We start from the raw sequence: 16,209 nt of genomic DNA, 5'->3' as shown, positions 1-16,209 counted from the left end.
GTGGAGTTGTAAAAATAGGGGGACTTTATAAAAGCTTATAAACTGAAAACTGGGTAATTTCAGATTTGTTCATCATTTCATGCCTAGCATTGTAAAAATGTGCAGTTGTGAGTAACAAACAAAGCTTTACATTAGTTGCCTCTGGAGGTTGCATACAGCAGCCAATGTCGCTTTCATTAGAATTTCCAAGGAGTGAAAGAAGGGCACTTTCTCCTAATCTCAGAGTGAATGCTTATGCATATTGTAAAAAAGGATTATCTGGATAATCTGAGATAAACCAGGAAAACTAGGTTTATTTCAAGTATAATTCTTTTTGATGGGGTTTAAGTGTGGGTTTTGACTCCTAGAAATGGCATAAAACACTTTTTAACATAATTTGTATTAGTTTTCTACAATGACATCTTTATCAAGCTTTTAGGGTGAGATAGTGACATCACGAAATACATTGTGAACTAAGCATACAAAAAACAAGATGGAACTTCACATACTGCAGCAGCTTGGGTCCACTGGAAGGCAATACAACTTCACCCCTCCCAACGAGAGTGGCTGATTTTGCCTTATGGATAACAGGGTGAAAATGTCTTCCTAACTACACAAAGGTGGCCAGTCCAATTCTCTGAAGATAAATATTACCACACTATCATTTGGGAATTATAAATGTGGCTCTCGTTAACTGTATGACAAACGTGTTTTTTTTTTAATCCCATTAATGCTTGTGCCTGTACTACCTTATGTAATAGAGCATTCCACATGGTTTTCATCCTTTTTTTTCCATTCTTTGTTGCACCTTGGTTCTGCTGTCTCTCCACAGCAATTTTCTGTCTAAACATGCTCTAGTGATAGCTTCATGACACATCTCAGACATGTTTCCTAATGGTAACAGTGGACTGTACACATTTTTTTTTAAATGACTAATGGTTCAGATTTAAAAAAAAAAAACATGTTATACTTACCTACACTGTGCAATAGTTTTGCACAATGCAGCCCCGATTCTCCTCTTCTCGGGTTCCCCTACCGATGATCCTGGCCTCTCCCCCCTCCTGAATGCCTCCAGAGCAAGCTGCTTGCTTTGTGCACCTGTGCATGCTCGTTGGCTATGATTTACAGCAGCGGGAGAGGCCCGAGAGACCTTCTGCTGTCGTGCACATTGCTGGAATGAGATCAAGCTCAGGTGAGTATAAGGAGGAGCTGCACACTGAAAGTTTTTACCTTTATGAATATGTACGAAAGTAAAAAACCTAAGCCCCGCTGTGTGTGCCTATGGCATGTGGCTCCATAGACACACAGCTCAGGAGTGAGCACACATTGTGTGCCTCCATAACGAGGCTTGCAATGGAGGCACACAAAAAAGAGGAGCCAAGTTCGCCAGCAGGGGACCCCAGAAGAGGAGGTTCAGGGCCGCTCTGTGCAAAACCACTGCACGGAGCAGGTGAGTATAACATGCTTATTTGAAAAAAATGGTGCCATTAAAAATTAAGGGCACTGTAACAAACTAGAATGCACATACAAAAAAAAAATGCACAGAAAGGAAGCCATAAATGATCCTCAACATACAAAAAGACAAAATGTATAAATATAAAAGTTTATTCAGTATAGTGTTTAGAAAAATAAGTTCACATCATTTCAGAATACAATAAAACTTGTCCAGGCATAAATCCCTATTACAGTACAATGAAAACAAAAATATATCGCCATACCTCTTTGGTTGGGTAACTGCACAGAAATGATTTTTGACATGAGTTTGGTACCATTATCGAAAAAAAAAATGCATCATTAAAAGTTACTACATAAAATGCGACAGATGTATTTTCTGTTTAAATTGGATCATAAGGCACAAAAGAAACATATAAATAGAAAACATAATAAAACAGAAACATGCATAAAGAAGCAGTATGAACATGAGAAAAGAAGGCCGGATATTAGACATGCATATTTAAGTTAAATAATACATAAAACACAGCTAAAGGCCACCAATTCCCAGTTTCTAAACTAGAGGACATATTATATTTATAGTGTTTGTCTCATCTGCTTCAGTTGCATTTTTACAAGACTTCTCATGAAAATTAAAAACAAAACAAAAAACAGACATGCAAAACACAAGTCAAGTAAACAGAAATACTTACAAAGAGTGGAGAAGATTCTCCAATGACACAGATATAGCAAAAGGAAAGAGAAATCCATTTTTTCACTAGTCAGAAACAAAATGTTAAAGTATATATAGCACTTTGCCTCTAGGTATATATTTGTTAATGCAGGTTTCATGCAATAGTGAAAAAAGTCTAAATATGTTTTTGTTAAAATAGTGCAAAAAGATTCAAATTAAAATGTAGTGTGTACATTTCCTAGAAGAAATCTTTTACTGACACAGACCTAAGATGAATACTGAACTAGAGCAAATCTAAATGCAAAAACAATAATATACAGCAGCATATTCTGTTCTTAGATGTGATGGCTGCATTCATTTACTTTTTAATATTTTTTTTTAAATTTGAACTAGAAATCCTGCCAGTAACACATTTCTTGTCCTAGGTGTGACAACCCTCAGTGTACTGCATCTATGAAAAAAAGCGCTGTCACCCTGCTCTGGTTTCCTATTTTGGACCAAAACACCTCCCTCTTTCCATGTGCCCATTACAGGGAGTGTTCTGTAGTTCACAAACAGGAAATGCAGATAACATTGTTTGATATATGGGTTCAGGACACAGAAAAGTATAAGGACACAAGATTTCTGGACAGGATTGACATGTAATTTTCTGTACTTTCAGAAAATGTACTTAGTCTGGAAAAAAAGAAAACTAATGCAGCCACCACATCTAAGGACTGGTAAACTGCAATAATTTTATTTTTTGTTCTTGAGTTTAGATATACTTTAAATTGATTGTCATTCCCTTTGGGAGCGGGGTCATTTACGTTACTAAAAGTAACTACTCTTTTTTCAGTTTCCTTAAAGGGGATTTCCAAAGAAAATCCTTAATTTACCTAGGCCCCTTTCTCTATAGTAACAGGGACATCCTCAACTCTCACAATCCCTGTGCAAACAGTGGGACCTACATCATGGAACAGTTTGCAGTGCCTGGAGGACAAAAGTTCCGCAAAGCAATATATTGTTGCTAAAAAAAAAAATCACTGTAAAGAATTTTAGTGCCACATTTACTGGTAGGATGGGGCCACAAGTGAAATATAAAAAGTTCAGGTAAAGCACAGCAGCTGCGGGAAAAGGGGAACACCTCTGTGTTAATCTATGGGGGTTATCGAAGGCAACTTCTATACGCAGTTAGCATTTCCGGGCAGGGGGCGAATGTGCCGCCCTACCTGCGCAGCCATTGGCTGCTGGACATGTCAATCACCGGGTCCCAGCCAGCGATTTTTGGCCAGGACTCGGTGATCATCGGCAAAGCTGACAGAGGAGAGACCTGTTTGTAAACAACACAGGTCTCTCTCCTGTCAGCAAGGACATGCTGCTTTGTATTTCTCTGCATAGCAGAGAAATACAAAGCAGCATGTCTCCCTAGTAAAATACAACACAGCACATAATGTAAAAAAAACATACAGCACACAGTTAACCCTTTGATCACCCCAGATGTTAACCCCTTCCTGCCCAGTGTCATTAGTACAGTGTCACTGCATTTTATCAGCACTGATCACTGTACTAGTGTCACTGGGGATGTCAGTGGCAGTTAGTTCCCACCCAGTGTCAGAATGCCCACCGCAGTCCCGCTATAAGTCGCTGATCTCTGCCATTTAAACACCATTTAACTCCGTGACCATTTAACTCCTTGGTAAATTAGGGTAGGACATGTATATATCCTATAACTAAGATCCTGAGATCATGAACTGTGTCTAGAGCAGGGGTGTCCAACTTGCGGCACAGGAAGGCTATGAATGTGGCCCAAAACAAAATCATAAACTAAATGTTGATTCTTTGGGGATTTGTTTTGTAAAAATGCATTTACACTTAGCAAACATATGCAGCCTAAGAAAAATCTGACAGTCTCTTTATTGGATTTTTATGAGTTTTATTTTCCAAAAGAAAATTCTCCCACTCTTCACAATCACGCCTTATTCATGTCATCAGTTTTTGGTAGCAGCTACATTTGTGAGCAACTATTTTCAAGGATGAAAGGCAAAATTAGAACCAAAATATCTGATGAGCACCTTGAGAACTCATAGAGGATTGCTACTACATCCATCTAACCAGATATTGATAAGTTTATAAAAAACAGCATCAAATATCACACTAGTTTTATGTTGCTCTCTATTACTTTTATGAAAAAAGGTGAAGTTTTATTACTCATATGCATTATCTATATCAGTGATCATTATTATTTTTCCGCTTATCGGCTATCCTTACTGTATTTTATATGCGGACCAAGACAATTCCTCTTCTACCAATGTGGCCCAGAAAAGTCAAAAGGTTGGACATCCCTGGTCTACAGTATTGCTTTAAACAGGTTTGCCAATAATAGGGCTGACATTAGGGCATACAATGCCAAAATCTAGAAAAGCAAGCAATATGTAAAATGTTACAGCAAATTGCTATCCGCTTCAAATTACGCCACTACTGTAGAAAAGTATAGCAAAAAAACAAAAAACAGTTAAAGTTTCCCTTTATGGAGGCTTCAATCCTACAGGCTTATCAAAGCAATGATGACGTGGTAAGAGAATTAACCCACCGCATTCTAATTCCACAAAACCAAGCAGACATACACCGTGTGTGTATGGGGCAAAAATTACTCCCTATATCATTGGAAATCTCAGCCAATGTCCAGCTGCCAGGATGATACATGTGGTTGAACGCATGTGTTCACACTGAGCATCATAGACTTCTCATAAGCCGACACTGTAGATATCCCTATGAAACTGAACACTGGGTCCTTCTATTGTGCACTGTATGTGTGTGTTGACTACACAGAAACACAGCACTGTCAATTCAGATGGCATTCTAGTGTTGCTTGAACAACAGCAGCTATGTGCACAGTGTGAGGGGTGGTCAGAACTCCATGAATGGAATAAGATCATCACCCAATTCTTGCTGCGTTCGAATTGCAGTGTGAATGGATCATGAACCGTCATTGTGGAAGAGTGGCATTAGAAGCCTGAAACTGTGGTCTCCTGTCCTATTAATCCTTATGGACAGGGCACAAATAAACCAGTATTCTCTATTACTGCCTGTTAGTAGACAGTAGATGTGCATGTCAGGTGAATAGAGGAACCAGGTAGTGACTGGTCAGTTAATGTACTGCACAAGAAGGTTCCTGGATGGTATGTACTACTGACATCGATCAAAGAACACAACAGTCCCTGAAGTGAACCCATCTACACTCCTCCTTGCTCTATAAAGCTGATATGATGAACACAGTCACAAGTGTTCGGCTTTAAGGCATCACAGCATTTTGATTTTCCCACAAAGATTTAAGAAAAACCTTGACAAATATTATGTTGCACGAATTTAGGGTTTAATACAATGTACCTATGCATATAAAAGAGAGCCCACCCAGAAAACTCTATTAAAAACTGCAAGGCCCTCCATTGGATAACTGTTGGTAAAACTGGCTGCAAATCCAAGATGGCAGCCAGATGTAATGCCACAATCCAACAACAAATTATCTAAATTACCCACAGCCTGCAGGTCTACTGTCCAAGTGCTAGGCATACCAGTGTGGCACCAACCTTATTCCTGGAAGCCAACGCAAGTGATGGCTTCTCTAATAAAGGATATATGACCTGCAAAAAGTCACAAATATACATGGTGATTGTCACCCAGCGAAGCCAAAATAAAAAAAGTTTAATTATCATCTGATCCAGTGGTCTCCAAACTGTGGCCCTTTGCTTGCCTTTATCCGGCCCTTGGGGTACTATAGCTCCAACTGATACAAGACACTATTCCTCCCACTGATACATTGGGTCATAATTCCTCCCACTGACACCAATGATGGGGCACATTTCCTCCTAATGACAGTAATGATGGGGCACTATTGCTCCCACTGACACCAATGATGGGGCACTATTCCCCCCAATGACACCAATGATGGGGCACTATTCCCCCCAATGACACCAATCATGGGGCACTATTCCCCCCCACTGACACCAATCATGGGGTACTATTGCTCCCACTAATACCAATGATGGGGCACTATTCCCCCCACTAACACCAATGATGGGGCACTATTGCTCCCAATGACACCAATGATGGGGAACTCCCACTGACCACCAGGCCAGAGCCAAATGCTACTCCAACTGGCCACAGTCTGGTCCATCTTGTAAAGTTTGGAGACCCCTGATCTAGTCGAATGACTTGAGTAGATTGAATCATCCAATCCAAATTTATGTGTTTGGGCTTCACTGTCAGCAAAAGGAATTGTGAATAAAAACGTATCTCAAATATAATCAAACACCACATATATGACCGCTCCACTCTTTTAGTATGTGCTTGGCTGCTAAATAAATGGCCCACGGGCCAGAAGGCACAGGGAAATTTTTAAAATAGCTATTAAAAAATTCACTGCAACAGCAGAAACTATGAAAAAAAAGTGTTATGCTTTGCTATTCTAAGGCTTTCCAACATTTGATTTTAGTGTTTTACAAAAAAGTCTTGCATATTTTCAGGTTTTACTACAAGTAAAATTAATTTGAGAGTTGTACAACTGCTGCTACAAAGGAGGTCTGTATATGATATCGTAAGTAAATGACACAACATTCTAGTGTTTTAGTCGGACAGCACAATTGGCAAAGATTTCTAACATTCTTGTATTAGCAGAAGCTCACTGCAAAGTCACTGCTCAAATGTAACATTCCAATTTGTCTAATACAGTTTGAGAAAAAAAAAAAGAAGTGTCAAGAGTATTGGGGGAAGGGTTGGATGCCATTGTATTATCCCTTATTTGATAATTTTATATACATTTCCAGCATAGCCCAAAAAGTAATAAAGTACCAAAAAAATAGTTCTTTTTTGTTTTGTACACCAAAAGTGGTGTTTCCTTTAAATACCCAAGTTAAAAAAAGGATTTAACAGGCTTTTGAGGGGCTGAAGACCTAAGAAAAAAAAGGGGTGATTTGCCAAAAAGATCCTGCTTCAGTCAACCAAGGATGAAACTGAACGAGAGTCATCAGAATCCACTGATTTTTCTGAAACTCTTTTTTGCTTATATGTCTTGCATATCTTCATCCATTTGAACATTCTGAAGCTTGACCAAATCCTTTTTGTCACCTTCAAGTTCCTCACAGCCAGGGTTGACCATACCACTTAGGACATACTGGGATTTTGCATCCAACAGCATGACGCTGCCACTGATAGTGGTGTTCTGGGCAATGGATAGGTAATTCTCCTTCGCCTCGGGCACAGGCTGCAGAACTAGACTGTGCTGGTTGTTGAAATCCTGATGGGACCGAGGAACGGAGTGGCTGGTGTTATTATTGCTGCTTGTGGAGATGGATTCCGCCAGGGCTGCCTGTGATGTAGAAACAGACAACAGGTCTTGAGTAGCAATGTAGTGACAGTTTGGAAGAGGTGCAAAGTTTGCATTACTAGTGGGTGTGACACTGGCTGTGGTGGTGGCGACAGGTGCAGAGATGGGCTGGTTGACAGCTGCCGGTTGGTTCCCTGTAACAGAAGCAAGATGCCCGGCTGCGGTTATTAAGGTAGAAGGAGCAAGGGCAAAATTTGGGGTGTGAGTTCCGTTTACTAAGGAGGCAGCAACGGACTGCAAGGCATCCTCTGAAGGCATGCTAATGTTTACTTGTGCTGTGTTTTGATTAACAGGCATTAACTGAGAGAAGACAAGGCTGCGTTCAAGACCGTCCTGTTTTATAGAATGCGGAACGGTGTACACGACTGTGCTGGGCGGCAAGGAGCTGAGGAACACTTTCCCTTGATCGCTGTTTGAGACGGTGTCACTTGTAAACGTCCCTCCATCTGAAGTACCAGGAGCAATGGCAAGATTCCCTGCAAACATAAAGAAAGCAGTGATCAGAGAAAATACACAAATGTGTAAAAAATACACTGCGGCACAATGGAGAACCTAGCTATATTAAAGCATAGCCAAAGATTTGGTTTAGTGAAGAGGAGTTAGAACCCGTCAGATTTTTATTGCTCTATTAGGGAGATTCACCCTCTCTGCCTGTACTGGTGACCACTGTCTCAGGAATTAAATGTGAACATCCAAAGGTTGTCACCAAAACAGGAAATTTTGCAGAACATCTACCTCTCAACTGTTGATGTGTCTATGGGAAAAACAAAAAAGGAAAAACTAACTTATAAGACAGAAATAAACCTGACAGGTATTTTAACTATACATAAAAATGTTGACCGTACATATAAAGTATAATAATAAATATAATAAATAAAATCAATAATAATGTAAAGTAACCCTGTCATGAGGAGAATATGAATACCTAGAAAGTCTCAATGTAATTATCTACATACTTATAGTGGACCAGTAACTCAAAGCATTAAACCAAATAATCAGCGTAAGCCCATCAACTAGCATTTTCTGCAGCATTCAGCAACATTCATGTTTTACTATAACAGGGGCCTACTTTAATCTTTCACTAGTCTGACTCTACTAGGCTGAAATTGGTCCCTGTGGGCATACCTCCCAAATTTCAGAGATAGGAATGAGGGAAAACAATTAACAAAAGTATATAGGCATAGCACACAACCCCTGTCATGGCCCCCTTAAAGGAGAATTATACAAATAATTGGTTAAATCCACAATTGCTTTTTTTGACCACTATTATTTCTTTATACTGACTTTTAGAATTTACAAATGCATCCGTTTCAAAATAGGATAAAAGTCTTAGCACTGTAAAAACACTTTGATAGGTAAGTCGTGCACTTTATACACAACGATATAAATCAGACCAAAATGAGGGACAAATGAGGAGGAAAGGAGGGACAGAGGGACTTTGTCCCCAATTTCGAGGGACTGTCCCTTATTTGGAACAGTTGGGAGCAATGCCTGTGTTCCGGAACTTTCTACATCTACATCTTTTGTCTATGTAAACCAATTTGTCAGCTTTAAGCCATACAGGTAAATATGTAACGGAAACTAGTGCAGATATAAATCTGAATGCTGCCATTGTGGACTTCTCCTAAAAATGCTAGTTGCCTGGCTCTAATACGGGTATCTTTCATACTGACCCAGAACAAATATACAGATCAGGAGTTCTCAGTTAAACAAACTGGAGCTATAGACTGTCAACTAATCAGCACTTTCAGAAAGAGGGCACCAATGGAAGCCCCCTTACTTCTCTGCATACATAGCCTGTTAGGAACCACCTACCACAGATTTACTGCAGAAGAGCAGCCCCGCTGTGCTGGATCACGTGCATGTACGAGATCTGGCTCTTCTGGGTAGGAGCACGTGCACCCCCCACCCTGGCTGTGCTGTCATTAGCTACAGCTGATCAGCAAGTCTGTAGCCGGAACCTGCTGATTTACTCAGCAAATGGCAGAATAGAGCCTGGTAAACACAGGACTCTCTATAGGCAGAGTTAAAACAGTCACACTGCTAAGTAAAATCAGCACACTTTACACATATTACACAGTTAACCCTTTAATTACCCCTAGATGTTAATCCCTTCCTCACCAGTGCAATGTATATTGTTAGCACTGATCACTGTATTAGTGTCGCTGGAGATGTCAGTGTCAATGAGTCAGTTCTCACCAAGCATTAGTTAATGTCAGATTGCCCGCAGCACTATCACAGTCCTACGATAAGTCGCTGATCACTGCCAATACTAGTATAAAATCTATACCAAAAAAAGCACACGGAGTTCCCAACATTGGTAGAATGGACCATGCTATGCTCTCATGCCTAGTGTGGTCAGTTTTTAATGAGAAAGCAGAAGGACAGGCAGGAACACCAGGGATTTCACACAAAATCAATACAAAGAGAACAGGATACCTTTTCATACAAGTACATGGTACAGAAGGCACATATCAGGAATATGAAATGCTGAGTTTACATATTCTTTAATACTTGCAGCACTACAATGCACCTGTACATTTGCTCTCCAGTAAATTAGAAAAGCCAGGTTAGAAAGGTAGCATAGCGGATTCTTCTCTGGTTTCTTTGTAACCCGGACAACAAAACAGCCAAGAGATCCACCACTTGTATTACATGTCCACTTGTCAGTTTAGCGTACAAACTGTGTTGATATTGATATTTCACTCATAGAAAACAATACACTCTATGTGACAGGTATCTTATCTCAACAGCAGCTGACAGACAGTAATTGCACTGAACCCCTAATGGCTCCCTCTAGTGGCTAATCTAAAAAAGCTCTACTTTACAAGAAACACACATGAAACACATGTGAAGACAGCCCTGCACATGGGTGTACATTGGTATGCCTTTGTGAATGAGGTCTTACCTGGTTAAAACTGTGCTCCGCCTGCAGGCTGGAAATATCTATAAACAAATTGTACAGGACACCAGGGATATGTCCTGGAAGGCAGATGTGTGTCCCTTCTATTTGGATTGCAGGGCAAGAGGTTCCAATAAAAAGGGAAAGCTAGTCTGTAGCTTTCCCAGGATTATTAAAGGCTCAGGTTAAAAAAAACAAAAAACAAAAAAAAAACACAACAAGTTATACTTGCCTGTTCTGTGTAACGGTTTTGCACAGAGCAGCCCTGGTCCTCCTCTTCTCAAGTCCCCGCGGGCGCTTCTGGCCCCTCCTCCATTGAATGCCTGCTCGCTCCCGAGCTACCTTTGTTTGTCCTTAAGCACACAAAACACGTCCCAACCCGGCTCGCTCCTCGCTGACTGTGATTGACAGCAGTGGGAACCAATGGCTCCAGCTGCTGTGTCTCAGCCAATGAGGACGAGAGACCCTGGAGAGCCTCTGTTCTTGTGCACAGCGCTAGGTCAAGATCAAGCCCAGGTAAGTATTCGGGGGGGGGGGGGCAGCAGCACACAGCAGCACATAGAATGCAGGAAGGTAAAAAAAAAAAACTTCAGCTTTACCAACCACTTTAAGACCTTACGTGGGACCCAAAAATCGGAGGCTCAAAGAGATCTTGGGTGGAAAGGAGCCTCCAACCCCGATTATGGCTTCACTCCTGTAAAAGGTTAACCTGCCTGCAAAACAGGGCTGAAAAGGGCAGAAAGCTGTCAGCAGGTGTCTGTGAGGTGCTGAGTTGCAATACTACCTGCATTCCTGGAACAACAGTTAGAGGGACAGGAAAGTCTGGGACACAGCTGAACCACTAGAGGTAAGACTTTTATGCCTACAGCAATTTGTCCCTTCAGCTCCCATGCCAGTCGTTTTAAACTCTGCAAGGTCCGTTATTATAACAGACCTTGTAGGCTTCATCCAGTCCTAAATAACCAGATCAAGAGACATTTTGGGGTTTATTTACTAAACCTGGTTGACTCAGAATCTTGGGCACCTGTGCATGGTAGCCAATCAGCTTCTAACCTCAGCATGTTCAGTTAAGCTTCAGCAATAAAACCTGGAAGCTGATTGGTTTTTATGCAGAAGTGGACAAGATTCTGAGTCAACCAGGTTTAGTAAATAAACCCCTTTATGTCTATGGGCAGTTGGCACTTTGACTTTTCTTTCACTGAGGTCTGGTGTCATTTCCCACCAGGGCCGCTATGGGCAAAGTTGGAAGGGCACACTTGAACACTTTCAGTTGTGTTAAACTCCTTCCCTGGGGTCTCTCTTGAACAATTTTATATACATTGATTTTTAGACCCAAGGATTTTTTTTTACTTTTACACAAAGTACAGAAGAATTAGGTTAAATAAACAAAATGGCAGTTATCTGCATGTTGCAAAAAGTACAGATATACTATATAAATGTTCATTAATCAATGCCACGCAAACAGCACATAGAGCTGTTTTTCCATTAGACACACAGGTACATTGTATAAGCCCTGATAAAGGGAGATTTTTTTGGCCTCAAAATGTGTTGGCTGCCTCAAAATGTGTTGGCTGTCTTTTGAATTCCTGTTGTCACTTGTGGAAATAAAGAACTTTGGACTCTTAAGATATTTGTTTGATGCTCCTATTAAAGGATATGTTTTAAGCGATACTAAACCCCGGACCCTGACTTCACTATATCTGGTCTCCCACAGTACACACAACATGGAAATGCAATTAGTTTAGTAAATATAAACTGCTAAATACTTTTTTTCATCAGCAGTTAGTGCAGTCTTGTGACTTCTATCAGTGTTCAGCAGAGCACTGGTTAAAGCTTGTAGGGGGAGTTTTCTTTCTGCTCTTGAAGGATACAAAACCCCTGACCTCTGTCTGGACAGTGCTGATGTGCTGATCACATGCATCCTACCAAGAATTAAAAAAAAAAAAAACCCCTAGCAATACACATAAAAATGGCACTTCTTTTTTAGCTCAGGGACCTGAAGAGCATTGTGCCGGTGATCGGCAGATCGCGGATGCAATGTCAGGCTCCTGCAGACACTTTGTACAGTTCTCTGCCTGTACCTCTGTTCAGGCAGACAGTTGTTGTGTGGCAGAAAGTGTCAATGGACTATGAGGGTGCTGAGGAGTACTCTCTTAGTCCACTGAGAATTACATGTCAGCTGCAGTGGGAAATGGGATTTGTAGTTTATGTATTAACAGATTCCTGTGAACGAATGATGCAGCTGTGTGGGCAGAGCCCCAAGCAGCCATGTTGACTTTAAATGTGACTCAGGGGATAAGGGGAACTTGCGATTAGCAACGTGTTACATCCTAAATACACGTGTAATATGTAGCTAAATGTGAACTTAGCCCTTAACTCAACTACATGTGGACTTCTCAGTTTGGCTGACCCCCACAATTTGGGAGCCCACCCATTTTACCTTTGCTTGGACCTTGCATTCACAACACTGTCACCATAGGGTCAAAACCCCTATATAAAAAGAGGCACTTTGCTTACTTTCTATCAACCTGTGTAATAAAAATGCAGCTGCTTCACAGCTCCACAGGCTCAAGATGGTATTTTTGCCATTGGAATGGGCCAAATACCCTGCTCCCTTGCTGCATGCAAAGGTTCCTCCAGCCCGCTGATATGTCTTGTAGTAATGTAGAAGCTAGCGGGAGGTGCAGGCATTCACACATCTGAAAGTGTAGAAAAAGCCGCTTGCCAAATGCGAGGAGAAATTCCTCTGTGCGAGAGGCGAGCACAGATGAAGCATGGAGCGACTGCACCTGTGCTCCAAGCCTCATTGTGAAGCCGAATTCCAGTTTACAACTTCCGGTTTCTTCGGCTCCGCTGCGAGGAGACACCCTCTCCACTGCCGCGGGGGACTCGGAGGGATTAGGAGTAAGTACTGTATACATGTCATATCACTATAATGGAGTACAGGAGAGCTGGGATATACATACTGTATACATGTCATATCACTATAATGGAGCACAGGGGAGCTGGGATATACATTACTGTATACATGTCATATCACTATAATGGAGCACAGGGGAGGGGGATATACATTACTGTATACATGTCATCACTATAATGGAGCACAGGGGAGCTGGGATATACATACTGTATACATGTCATATCACTATAATGGAGTACAGGGGAGCTGGATATACATTACTGTATACATGTCATATCACTATAATGGAGTACAGGAGAGCTGGGATATACATTACTCAATGTATATCCCAGCTCCCCTGTACTCCATTATAGTGATATGACATGTATACAGTAATGTATATCCCCCTCCCCTGTACTCCATTATAGTGATATGACATGTACACAGTAATGTATATCCCAGCTCCCCTGTACTCCATTATAGTGATATGACATGTATACAGTAATGTATATCCCAGCTCCCCTGTGCTCCATTATAGTGATATGACATGTATACAGTAATGTATATCCCAGCTCCCCTGTACTCCATTATAGTGATATGACATGTATACAGTAATGTACATCCCAGCTCCCCTGTACTCCATTATAGTGATATGACATGTATACAGTAATGTATATCCCAGCTCCCCTGTACTCCATTATAGTGAAATGACATGTATACAGTAACATACATGCCAGCTCCCCTGTACTCCATTATAGTGATGACATGTACTGTATACAGTAATGATTACTGTATACATGTCATATCACTATAATGGAGTACAGGGGAGCTGGGATATACATTACTGAGTATCACTATAATGGAGTACAGGGGAACTGGGATATACAATACTGTGTACAGTTTTATATTTTGGACTCTTTATTCTAAAGAAAAATTAATTTCATAAGCTTTAAGGGAGCATGGTTGGGGGAGGGCCAGGGGTTGGGGGCGGGACGGGGCAAGGTTGGGTGGGGCAACTGGTGGAGAGTAAGTTTTGTGACCGGCTAGTAGGTCTGGACTCCAAATTTTAACCCCTGGTGTAGAATACCTGGGAATACAAGAGAAGCTAGCTGTCATTCTTTAAAATTTTTATTTGGACAGTGGAGATGTACATCCTGGGTGCTGGCCAACTCAGTGCAAGAGAGGCCAGCCTTGAGTGGAGCTATGGATCTGTGTGTGTTTCTACAACTCAATCTTGTTTTATACATCTGGAGAGAACATGTAAGCAGTGTTCTGTTTCTTGGCACCTCATAAAGTATAAATGACAAATATTCCTTCTCGGGTAGAGGACATCCACTCTGCAGAGTCAATGACCTCTAAACACATCACATCACCATCAAAAATCTTCCAACAACACAGAATTTAAAAGATACACACAGAAGCATATCTCCAAACTAGGACTTCAGAATGGAATTTCATTGTTAGCCTGCACTGCTGGATGCTGAATGTTCTTCAGTAAACTTATCTCATGGTGGTACAGGTAGTAGTATAGGTATTAGTTATTTATATTTCCGGGGTATCTTTTTAAAATAGTGAGAGCCATTTAAAGCTGAAATGACTATATGAAAATAAAAAAAAAAGTAACCATGTATGGCCAAGCCTCATTTTGTTGCAACTATATCACTATCCAATCACAGACCAGCGTTAGGGGCAGTTAGGGGACTGCTGCTTTATGCAGTTGAGAAAAAAAACCCCAACACCAAAAGGTTACCCTGCTGCTGTGTGAATTTCAGAACCGGAGAGAAAGAAATATTTTGGCAAGCAATACTTTTTTAAATTACGCATTGTGTCTACGCATTGTCGCAATGCTGCATTAAAGATACCAGTACTCAGCGGCTTTGCAGGTCTGCAGACATTACTGCTACAACTACTGGCCATCATTGAGAGCCGCAGTCCAAAAGCGGATTCAATCACTTCCTGGGCTTGTGATCCTGCTACACAGCATTTTCTAGCCATTCACTGACATTGTAATATATATCACATATAATCTGCAGTCTATTTTTACCCCGGGTGCCACATTCAGAAAATGTCAAATACCAGTAATGATTAAAAATTAATACACAGCAGTGAGATCATAGACACAAGCATGTTCACCCTGAGTTACAGTCACTGTGATGAACTGTACAACAAGGAGTAATGGGATTTGTGATGATGGTATTTAAAAATATATAAAAGAATTTCAAGTACTGGACACACAACTGCTATTATAGGCAGAAGGTGAACATTTACATAAAAATTGCTTTCTAAATCAGTATATTTACAATCGGTGTATAAAATTGCAATGTATAAAACAAAATGTTTTTCCTAGGATTTCCCTTTAAATGAATGTCATGCAGCACTAACACTGCACAAATATACTGTATGGAGCAAGGTAATGGAAAAGGTTATGCAGTCTTTGTCTATTGGCAAACTAGAACACAGGCAAGCTCAACAATACACCTCACTGGAAAACCTGACTTTTCTGCACCCGAAAGAACAGCTGATCTATTCAAGATAGAGCTGCTCTCTTGTTCCAGTGTTAAAAGGAAAGCCAAACCTATCTAGGTGACATGATAGCAAAAATGTGGACTTGATGGGATTGTAAGATACGAAAGGGCTTAAAATGTTCAATCTCACAGCTACAAAATGAAAGAATAAGTTCAGTAATGCTTATAAACTAAGCAAGCAGATTTCATGGTATTATCTGCCCCCAGAAGACTACTGCTCCATCCTGCTGCTACCACGTTTCATTTAGTTTGACTTACACCCAGTGTCATTGGACCCATTTCCTGAGAGTCCAGGTCATCATGACAACAGGACTGCTGTACTGAATGGTGCTTACACATCCCCTTTGTCAGTAATCCGGTGATCCTAAAACACCCTTGCAAGATTCTTGCTGCCTCCTAACCCCCCCCCCCCACACA

The 16,209-nt window shown here is 40.9% G+C and overlaps 1 protein-coding gene across 1 annotated transcript in view; it reads right to left on the bottom strand.

Moving 5' to 3' along the window:
• Window positions 1-1,568: 1,568 nt before the first annotated feature.
• SIX4 (SIX homeobox 4) overlaps window positions 1,569-16,209 on the bottom strand; it is a 55,577-nt gene continuing 40,936 nt past the window's right edge. Inside the window, exon 3 of the mRNA XM_089690769.1 lies at window positions 1,569-7,942. Within this exon, the coding sequence (XP_089546895.1) occupies window positions 7,143-7,942 (800 nt within the window). The 3' untranslated portion in view covers window positions 1,569-7,142. The remainder of the gene's footprint in view (window positions 7,943-16,209) is intronic.

This window comes from Staurois parvus, unplaced genomic scaffold (assembly GCF_062004578.1).
Source record: "Staurois parvus isolate SC_StPar_1 unplaced genomic scaffold, SC_StPar_1.0 ptg000542l, whole genome shotgun sequence".
In the NCBI taxonomy this organism is placed as follows: domain Eukaryota; kingdom Metazoa; phylum Chordata; class Amphibia; order Anura; family Ranidae; genus Staurois; species Staurois parvus.
Note: the sequence above shows the minus strand (reverse complement) of the source record. Positions and strands in the feature narration are given on the sequence as shown.